Below are 10,713 nucleotides of genomic sequence, written 5' to 3'. Positions count from 1 at the left end.
ATATTGACACAAAAGGCACCATGTGTTTTCTATCTGCTACACTGATTTAAAGACATACAAAGGTACCAATTAATTTTTATAACATGGAGAAGGTATAATTTATCTGTGATTTCACATAATCCACTTTACTTCCCCTGTTCTGAAAAAAAGTATACCAAGGAAGCAAGTAACCACCACCTTCACCAAAAACTATTATACTTTACCCTGATGGAGCTCAAATCTTGTAACTCTCAAATAGCACAACAAAACCAGAGTCTAGGGGTACCTTAAAGACTTCATTTTATTAGAAGTAAATTACAAACAGTGCCAACACATTCCAAAACCCTAATGTAATATTACCAGATACCTTTTTAATTTTTTTGTGATCTATGTACATTCTTTACACAAATATCAAACTACCATCATTATTACTACAATACAATGTTTAAAACATTTCCCTCCTCCCCAAAAGTCACTTCTTCATTTAAAAAATCTTTAACTACAATAGAAGTTCAGTAAACACTAACCACATTTATCAATTCTGTGGTTGAACAAAATAGTATGAATTTCCATAGTCTGCATAAACACAAATACATATCACAATAGTTTAAGAAGTTTTGTTTAATTAAAATATCTGTAGCTGAAACATTTTGGGTTTTTAAGTACAAAATCTCTAACAATACCAACTGATAAACTTTAGATGATAAAACTTGCACAGAAGTTACAGACTCCCTAAGTTTGTTTTGTGCCATATGGTGAGGCTGTTTTTATTTTCTTGTGCCAGTAGCAATCTTAAAGTCCAACAGATGTCCTCCTATATGTTCAATAAAAACAGTTTTCAGAGTCAAATAACCTTTGCTCAGTTCATCGCTTCTTTTTCTTCGCCTGCTCTTCAGGATCCAGCTTGCGTTTCTTTACTGAAGCAGGTTCATCTTTTTCATCATCTTCAAATAAAAGACATAGTTTGTCAATTTTAAAAAGTAGGTATCTGCCAAAGATTTTTAAATCAACAGATGCAAATACAGCAGTTCCAACAGTTCCCCGATTGATTTGATTAATGGATGGAAGAGTTTCAAAGTGAAACAAACTCATTAGTGAAGAGTAGGAACTATGACTATCAAATTTTGTATTAGATTCATTTCACAAAACTGCAAGCCTAAACATGCTTACTACTGCATAAGCCCACTAACATGGAATATACAGATTTAAGATTGAATTGCAAGTGAATTATTGACTGTTGAACCAGCTTTACATAACAATACGAGCATCTAAAATAGGTCCCCCTGATGTGGCACATACTAAGTGTTTACCTGAGACCGCTTGCCTCCTTATGCCCCTCCCCTTGCAGGGCTCTTCGCTCTGCGGGTGTTAATTTGTTGGAAGTCCCCAGCCCAAGGGAAGTTTGCCTGGACTCAGCCCAGGCCAGGGCCTTTTTGGTCCTGGTGGAATGAGCTCCTGGGAGAACTGAGGACCCTGACAGAGCTATCACAGTTCCACAAGGCCTGTAAAACAGAGCTCTTCTGCCAGGTCTTTGGTTGAGGGCAAAGTCCCCCATGATGAGCCAAGTCATTGGCCTTACCCTGTCACCTCTAGGCGGGGACCACCATCTGGAGGGTGGGAATAGGTGTTTTTGGTTGGTAAATTGATTATTGGAGTTTTGAGTGGGTTTTAATGGACCTTTACTGGGAGATGATTGTAACCCATCACAAGCTGGCCTCTGGGATTGGTGCGCTAAAAATCAAAATATAAATAAATAAAATAAAAAAGGGGCAGGCCACATGGAAATTTTGCCCAACGGGGCTTCAGATTAACTGTCTGATTTTATTAAAACACTTCTTTGGCAGCAACTGCCACCACAGTACAAGAATCTCCACTGCATGACTGAAGTTAAACTATGTATAGAGGAGGAAAGATGTTAAAACAATATGTTCATTCTAAAAAGCATCTTGTTAAAGAGAGCTTCTGTCTGAAAAGTTGGGAAGTTTTATATTAAAATTCTAGCTTTGACATTTTGGCTCCACTTCTTTTGTCAGCCATTTTTGTGGTTGCCCCCACCACCCCATGTCAGAAGGTTGTGGATTCCGATCTAAGACCCAAAGAAGACAGGTTCCTAAGTGTGGCACAATTTCTCTTTCTGATCTTTATCTGAAGGTAGGTGAAAGTTTCAAATTATCTGTACACCACTCAGGAGTTGTATAAATAAAAGCCTAAGGCTAAGAGGGGGTGGGCAGAGTCCGGGATAGGAAACAGAGGCCAATTAGGCCCCTTGCCCCCAGACGGATAGCAGAGGGGCCAATCAGAAAGCACGCCTTCCGATTGGCCCCAGACTGAAAACAGAGGGGCCTGCTCCGAGGCCCGCGCAGAAGCCGGAGAATCGCCGGGGAGAGGGGCGGGTGGGGTAGGCTTCCGTGCAGGCCTGCTCCAAGGTCCGCACAGAAGCCGGGGAATTGCTGAGGAGGGGGGAGGCCAGGGTGGGTTCCCCTGCGGGCCTCGGAGCAGGCCCGCAGGGGGCCCGGGGAGACGATGGGGAGGGGGGCAGGCGAGGGGTGCCCTGGCCCCTTCAAAGCATGTCCTTACAGACAGGCTTTGAAGCCTAGTCATTTATGATTCTTTTCCATGGAGACAGGCACCGGGATGCTTGAGCTATCACATCTCTGCAGCCAACAAGTAACTCAGGCTTGACATAAGCTTCACAAATTAATCAGGGGCAGTGATGGGGGAGGGGGGAAGGTTCTTAATTTGTGGATTTTGTCTGTGATTTTCTGTATTGTGCAAAAGAGGTGGAGAAATGCAATGGCTCTATTGAAGATGGTACGGAGAACAGGAAACAGAAGTGCCCTGAAGTTCCTTTTTCTTTATACTCCATAACACTAAAAGTGTTCCAGAGTGTAAAACTGGATTCAATAAAAATAAACTGCTTTTTTAAAATTTGCTATATTTTAATATTTGCTATACATGGAATGTATTGCTAGCTCTTATCATCACTGGATTCTATAATCTACTACAGCAACAAACATCAAAAGAAAGAAGTCAAAGTGGAAAATCCTTGAAGGAAAAAAAACTCATATTACATGAATTCACACACAAATAAAACTCAAGAGTTTTTATTTTTCTTGTCTATTTATTTTCCCTGTCAAATGGCATTACCTGACTGGACAGTCTCCTGTTCTTTGTCTGGTAAGAAGTTGACTTTATTTGTGTGCCTTGGAGCATCATCACCATTATCCTCATACATATTAGACCACTTTATTGCCATATCGAGCTCAGGCGGTGGTGGGGGCTTTGTTTCTTTAACACTATACGTCTCAGGCGGTGGTACAGCATTCGTACTCCATGCCTTGAATTCCTTGGGAGGCTATTGAAGGGAACACAACAATTAAAACAACCAACTGGGAAAGATGAGGCATGGAATATTTTTGGAAGGCATGGATACACTCAGGAACAGGAATTGCTCTCATATCTGAAAATATAATTCACTTATAGGGCAAGAATGAGGAAGAGGCCTGGCATCAAGACCAGGATTGTTTAGAGTGCAGCCTTAAAGCCAGCCTCCGCATTAGATCTACTCCCTCACACAAGGGGCACATCCATGGAAAGGTATCCCTCTCTCCCCCAGATATTCAGAGAGAGCATCATCACAATTTCATATTTATGTTATACAGGTGTAATCCCACATAGAAGTGATACAAACAGGGAACATCACAATATTTCTAGGTGTCTACCAGCCACTACTGCCGCCGCCCAAACATTCATGAAGCCTTTTGCTTTGTAAGCTACAGATTTATGGAACAGCCCAAGCAAGAACTGCAGAGATCCAATCTTACTCCTAGAAGGGAAAGTATTAAACTGATTGCTATATTATCTTACTCATAATGTGGGAATCCACCCTCCCCCCCCTCAAATCCCAAGGAGGCAAATACAGGAAGAAGACCTAGGTGATGGCACTTAGAGCTCACAATAGATGCTGAGTGCTTGCACCCTCATGCTGTCTCTGTTGCTGTTGTGGAACATTACTGTCCTTTGGTTTCTTTTGGCTTTTCCCAGCAGGCCTCCAGCAGGCGTAGAAGCAATGACAGACCCCATTCACAGTGCAGTGTCAACTACCTGATCAAGTTTCAACATAACACACATATCTGGCTGCTCTGTGGTTACTAGCTCTCTTGTTCTAGCCTTGCTCCTACACCACTGCAATCTGCCTGACAGTTCGACCATTCCAGTCAAACCTATCGTGGGCATGCCATAGTAGTGCTGCTGCCCTTATTATTCTACTGCCAATGCAATTTTTAAAAGCACAGGAGTATTGCTAGACAAGGAGAGATTGTGATCTCATTAATCTGACTCCAGTCCTGGTGCTGATCACTGGCTGCACTATTTCCCTGTTGCATAATTTGGTTTAATGAGGTTTGGTCAATGGGGATCTGTATTCACCCCTGTTCATTGTCAACCTCAGCTATCTTCAGCATGAAACCTCTTGAAAGAGTCCTCCAGTATCTGCAGTTTCAAGTGGAGAGCCATATGAGTCTGTTGAAACAAAACAAAAATGGCATCTAACAGCAGCTTAAAGATCAGCAACATTTCCCTGGCTGTAAGCTTTCATGAGCCAAAGCTTGCTTTATTAGAGCTCTCTGCAAGGTTGCAGTCTGGCAAGGAATGTGTGGCAGGCGAATTGTCTCTGCCTTTGGCCACAGCTGGAAGATCATATTTTACTGTTTGTCAGCTTACTGCTAGTCCACAAGTGAGCTTTGTCCTTGATAGAATCAGAATACCTCTTCCTGTTTTTTGTAGGAGTACTTTCTCTTAGAGGGCTACCAGGGAAACAACAGGGCATGCCTTCTGTGCATGTGCCATTATATGTTTTCTTGTTGCTGTTGTCCTGTGCAAAAATACCCCTACTCCACAGGTTTCAAGTCTTAGCTTTCTTTTGCTGAGACTTGAAACCTTCTGAGAGAGGATGTGGCCTTTCTACAGGGACTTCCTTTGCTTTTGCCAATGTAACTGTGGACGTGTCTGTGTAATACGGTTGGAATGGCTATGCTTCCTTTATTATGTGCTCACCTTTTGAAAAGGTATGTGTTTTCAGGAGAGGATGTGAATTTTCATTAGAAGTGATTCCAGGAGTATGGTAATTACTGAGAACACAATAATAGGAATTCAATGAGTTTCTAAACAGCCATTGGAAAGCAATAAATTAAAGGTGATTGATTGTTTACAAGGTGAGGTTTAGGGACTGTTTCCAAATGGCAAAAGAAAATTCTTGGGCAGACATAATACCATTTCCCTCCAGCATTAATGTTCCATCTATATTGTTGTTGTCAGTCATTCAGCCGTGTCCAATTCTTGGCGATCCTATGGCACAGCTGTCCCCACGATCCCTGATCCTGCACTGCCTCCCTCATCCATGCAATGTTTTGGTCGGTGTCCATTCTGATCACGTCCAACCGCTGTGCTTGTTTGTTATCCTTGTTTCCTTTTTCCACTGACCAATCCTAGCATAATTGCTTTCTCCATTGAGTTGGATTGCATGATATGGCCAATGTAAGTGAGCCAGAGTTTCGTGACTGTGCTTACCAATGATCTCTCAGACTTTATGCACTGTAGTATTTCCTTGTTTGTGACTTTCACTGTCCATGGAACCCTCAGAAGCCTTCTTCAGCACTGGAGTTCAAACAAATCAATTCTTCTCTTGTCAGATTTTTCATCATCCAACTATCAGCCATAAGTGGCTATTGGAAATACCTATATTACACATGTATATAACAGTACTTTACAACACGTAAGATGATAGCAAAACTCTGTCATGCAATTTGCATTTGAGTTACTTGTCTCCGAACAAGACTCACAATTTGCATTTTGTAGAATACTGATATTATTACCTCCCAAACGACACCTTTTTAGCAGGTGATGAGTAAAATAAAAACTAAACTACTGCAAAAAGATAATACTCAATTCATATTCTCTTATTCACAATACAATTTAGACTTTCTCTTGTTTGGTGTAGTAGTTAAGTGGCAGCTTCTAATCTGGAAAGCTGGGTTTGATTTCCTGCTCCTCCACATGTAGCCCGATGGGTGACCTTGGCCTAGTCACGGTCCTGATAGAACTGTTATCACAGAGTTCTGTCAGAGCTCTATCAGTCCCACCTACCTCACAGAATGTCTACTGTGGTGAGAGGAAGGGGAGGCAATTGTAAACCGCTTTGAGACTCCTCTGGGTAATGAAAAGCTGGGTATAAAAAGCAATTCTTCTTAAATGGAAGTCTAATATCTGCAAAAGAACCCAGACCGACCCTTTCCCTGGAATAAGGAACATCATCGGCAGCTGCTTCAATTTGTGTCAGCGGAACTTTTAAGGATAGTTTTCAATGTTTTTAATTTTTAAGTTAATATTATAATTATGTTAAAGTTTTAATCCTGTGTAGCTCCATTAACCTCTCGGAGCTGTTTTGCCGGGCCAGGCAACATATGCATCTAACTAATAAATATGAATAAATAAATAATAGCCAGCAAGATTGTGAAGTTGAGAGGAAGTATGCAAGTGTGTTGCTGGAGAAGCACCAAGAAATCCATTATCCGTTACATCCACAGAGAAACCTCAAGCCATTCAGTTCAAAAGAAGCTAAACAATTATATACAGTATACACAACAGCAAAGCTTTTGCCCCTGGCATCTTCAGAATAATGATGAGCAGGAATAATAATAATGCCCTCCAGTGTGAACCTTGAATTGGTTAGTGAGGCAAAGACTACTCTCTGACAAACTAAGTCACTCTTGCATTCAGTATATACATATTTTAATGTGAGAAGGAGAGTCCGAAGAGTGAAGGTACCTATGGTTGCTTCCACATTGACTCTTTAAGTCTAGGACAGACAAAGCTGAATAAACAAGTTACAGAGAAAACAGTCAACACTGTTCCAAATTCAGAGTTTTCTTTCTTCCCTCTACTCCAGTGGTCCCCAATCTTTTTATCACTGGGGACCGGTCAATGCTTGACAATTTTACTGAGGCCTGGGAGGGGGGGTAGTTTTTTGCGGAGGGATGTCACCGCTGCTTCCTGAGCCCCTGCTCCACTTGCTTTCCTGCTGGCGCCCCTGACTTCCCACCGCCTGCTGGAGGGTGCACAGTGCCACGCCGAGGGGGAGCAGCCACTGGAGAGCATCAAAAGATGTGGCAGGGCAGCCCCCGAGGAGGAGGATGAGAAGGAGCCGCTGCCCAGTACCGACTGAGCTATGGACCGATCCTGGTCCCCGGACCGGGGGTTGGGGACCACTGCTCTACTCTACTCTACTCACTCTGTGCCTATGAACACACTCAGACCACTTCTAAAGGGGAAAAGTGTGCAAAATGGCACCCCTGCTAGGGAAGCCACATATATCAGTGGTGGAAGCAAGTGTGGTACGTATACCCCATGCACTTGATACTGCCCATACCTCCAACACACATCCCAGCACAGAAACTGGAACACACCAACAGGGAATGCAACTTCCCTTCACAGCTAAGTCACAGTTAAAGAAATGCTACCTGTTAAAAATAAAATCCTGTTAAAACATAGAAAAGTGTGAGGGGATTTTCACACAGAGGTCTGGCTTTCTCTGTTAATCCACAGCAAAAGAGGGTTTTCCCTTGCTCTTTTTTAAAGGGAAAGACCCAGAAGTCACATTGGCTATGCTCCAAGGGAGCAGGAGGTCGTATAGAAGCTCCCCTCAAAAGTGGAGGCATCCTTTTGGAGGCACTCATATTCCTTCTGCCAGCTGGGATGTGGTGCAGGGGGGACGGAGGAGCACGACAGTACCAGGCTTCAGCCATGGGTGGTCTAGGCTGAGTGCAGCCCAGAGGACAAGCAAAGCAGCACTGCTTCTCATTCCAACCCACTCCTTGGCCCTGCATCAGTTGAGGGGTACGTGGTAGCAGGAAGAGGCTTCTGAGTTCCTTCCTGGAGACTAAACGAGTGGTCCCCAACCTTTTTATCACCGGGGACCACTCAATGCCGGGGACCACTCACCGGGGACCACTCAATGCCTTTTACTGAGGCCCGGTGGGGGGGGGTAGTTTACTCCTCTACTCTCAACCACTGCCCTAACGCTCTCTGATCGCTATGGTAATCCCTTCAAAATAAGATACAGACACGCCACAACAATGAACAAAAGGAACATTTTATTTTCATGGAAATTTTAACTCATGACAATGACAAATCAATGGGAACCCTGAGCTTGTTTCTCTGCAACGAGATAGTCCCATCTGGGAGTGATGGGAGACAATGACACCCAAAGTGTGTTGTAAAGGGCCGGGGGGGGGGAGAGAAGGCGTCCTTCGGGGCCCACCTCCAATTAGTCGGACCACATGTGGCCCACAGGTTGGGGATCGCTACACTAGACCATGAGAGCTGCCCCCTCCCCCCAAACCTCCTTGGGCATCTCTAGGACTCAACTCACAGTACAGGAAGGGTGGCCAACTGAAATTGCTAAAGGTTTTGTTACACTTTACTGTTGATTCTAGTCTACATATTTATCATCAATAATCAATAATAGGGGAAATACTTCACACATTTGGAATGGATTGATTACTCTTTGATACTTGTTTATCTTCGCCTCACCTTGTAGCTTCTCAACCCTGCCACATTTTTTAACTTATGAGTACAGATTTAGTTGCTTTGGATAAATACACCTACATTACTAAAGAAGCAAGCTCTGACCTTCAAAAGCCTATGTTCAGTTAAGGATAGATTCAAATGAGTAGCCGTATTGGTCTGAAGTAGCACAATAAAATCAGAGTCCAATAGCACCTTTATGACCAACAAAGACGCCTTGAATAAATATTTGTTGGTCTTAGAGGTGCTACTGGACTCTGATTTTATTATGTTCAATTAAGTTTTTCTAGTCTTAAGGTGCTGTTAAAATCATTCTAGAAATAAACAGATATTTGACCCAACGAAAGCTAAACAAGCAATATTACGCAGAGTTCAACCAATCATGGTAAGAGGCTAGAGCCCCCATTGGCAAGACGAGGCTCTGGCTCCTAGCAAATCTTGGCAGGGACAAGACCAAGAGAAATGAGGTAGAAGAAAGGAAAACCCGAAGAAGTCACGGCTTACAATCAAGCAAGGAAAACCAACAGTCAGTGCACCCCAGTAATGTTTCCCTCACCCGCTCGCCTCGCTGCCAGGGGAGAATGCCGAGTGACTTTGTCCAGAAAGCTCTCCCTGGGGCGATGCGGGTGAAGGGCCGGCTGCCCAGAGCCGCGTCCTCCCCAAAGTGAGGCCTGCAGGAGGAATCAGGGCGCGCTCAGCTATGCTCCGCCCGCAAGAGGCCCTTGGGGCGAGGGGCGCCGGCTCCCCGCTCCTCTCCGTCCGCTCTCTCCTCGCACCCCGTCAAGGATACGGGTGGGGGGGGGGAGGCTTTCCCAGGGCCCTTCAGCGCACCCCCCCCACCCCTCCCCTCCCGTTTCCCCAGAGCCTCCGCCCTCCTTGCCCGTCGCCATCGGCCTGGGCCTGCGAGGGACCCACCTCCTCGGGCGCCCGCACGACCCGGCTCTCCCAGTCGATCTCCTTATGCAGCGGGTTATAGAGGAAGGCCGGCCGGTTGACGCTGCGGAAGAGCTCGTCGGGCCCGGGCAAGCGCGGCTTCCCTTCGGGGGGCCTTGGCTGCGGCGCGGACTCCCGCTGGGAGCCCGGGCCCTCCTCGCCCTCGGAGTCGGAGCCGGCGCTCGAGCTGTTATCGCTGCCGTAAGCGGCGAAGAAGCCCAGCGGATCCTTGCCTTCCGCCCCTGCCATGGCGGGCTGGTGCCTCCGGGACAGCCTTCCGCGGAAACCAGGCGGCGCGCAGCCGAAGGTTCCGGCTGCGGGTGTAGCCTTGGGACCCTCTGGCCGTCCGCACTGTCGCCATCGTGCTCGCGAGCAAGCCGCAGGAGTCCGCAAGACCTCCAGAGTGACCTCTCTGGCGAGACGCCTGCCGTGAAAACAAACAGGTCGCTCGGGACACGTTGCCAAAGAGCCATCTTCTGTTCCAGGTCACCTTTTGCGCGCGGCGTCTGCAAGAGCGGGCGGCTCCGGTGGACTTCTGCTAGAGTGCAGCAATGTGCATTTTTAAAGTGTCCTGACGTCTGCTTATTAACCGCTGGTTTGCTTTACTATCTGTCACGTTAGCAGTGTGGGACTCCTCCTACACAGTTCCTGGTCGTTCCAACTCGGGAAATTTCAAAGCCTATCTCGGAACATATATAGCTATTATAAAGTGGACCCATCTCTAGGCCACTGCTTACTTTGACAGAGGCTTTAAAAGGTTGTGGCGAAGTCTTTCTCCAGAGCAGGGGATCCCCAAACTTTTTTGAGCCAGGGGATCACCTTGGCAATCTGACACAGGTTGACGGGAGCAAAATGGCTAAGGCAGGAGACACGGCCAACCATAAAGGCAATTGGGTCCTTTAAAACTCTGTAGCTTTTCTTTCAGGCAGAAATTCAACTTAATTAGGTGATTTTAAAATAAAAAATTGTTTAAAATATGTTCTCACACAAGTATTGAGCTAGCTAAGAAATATCTGGCAATATGCCAATCTCCATTGGCCAATTAGAATCCCTGCTGGCCACACCCCCTTTTTTGGCAGAGGCTACGCAATCAAACTCATTAGAAAAATCATTAATGCTGGGCATGGTCAGCAGCAAAAGGAGGTGTGGTTGCCAAAGGATCCACTGGCTCGACACAATCAAAGCCAATACAGGGATGACCATGAACCAACTAAAAGA

The 10,713-nt window shown here is 45.4% G+C and overlaps 1 protein-coding gene across 1 annotated transcript; it reads right to left on the bottom strand.

The window, feature by feature from the left end:
- Positions 1–262: 262 nt before the first annotated feature.
- Positions 263–10,018, bottom strand: C4H1orf52 (chromosome 4 C1orf52 homolog). Its single transcript, XM_077333138.1, has 3 exons — positions 9,478–10,018; positions 3,127–3,334; positions 263–923 (listed from the first exon to the last, which is right to left on the bottom strand). Exons 1-3 carry the CDS (start codon positions 9,742–9,744, stop codon positions 844–846), a joined length of 555 nt encoding a protein of 184 aa, XP_077189253.1. The 5' UTR covers positions 9,745–10,018; the 3' UTR covers positions 263–843.
- Positions 10,019–10,713: the final 695 nt, after the last annotated feature.

Source organism: Paroedura picta, chromosome 4 (assembly GCF_049243985.1).
Source record: "Paroedura picta isolate Pp20150507F chromosome 4, Ppicta_v3.0, whole genome shotgun sequence".
Taxonomy (NCBI): Eukaryota; Metazoa; Chordata; class Lepidosauria; order Squamata; family Gekkonidae; genus Paroedura; species Paroedura picta.
Note: the sequence above shows the minus strand (reverse complement) of the source record. Positions and strands in the feature narration are given on the sequence as shown.

What these genes read in the sequence shown, in the direction of transcription:
- C4H1orf52 (XM_077333138.1), bottom strand. Translation starts at nt 9,744, where the DNA reads ATGGCAGGGGCGGAAGGCAAGGATCCGCTGGGCTTCTTCGCCGCTTAC. An exon ending in TCGTGCGGGCGCCCGAGGAG is followed by an intron (nt 3,335 to 9,477) that starts GTGGGTCCCTCG and finishes TCCCTTCAATAG; the next exon opens with CCTCCCAAGGAATTCAAGGC. An exon ending in ACAGGAGACTGTCCAGTCAG is followed by an intron (nt 924 to 3,126) that starts GTAATGCCATTT and finishes TTTTATTTGAAG; the next exon opens with ATGATGAAAAAGATGAACCT.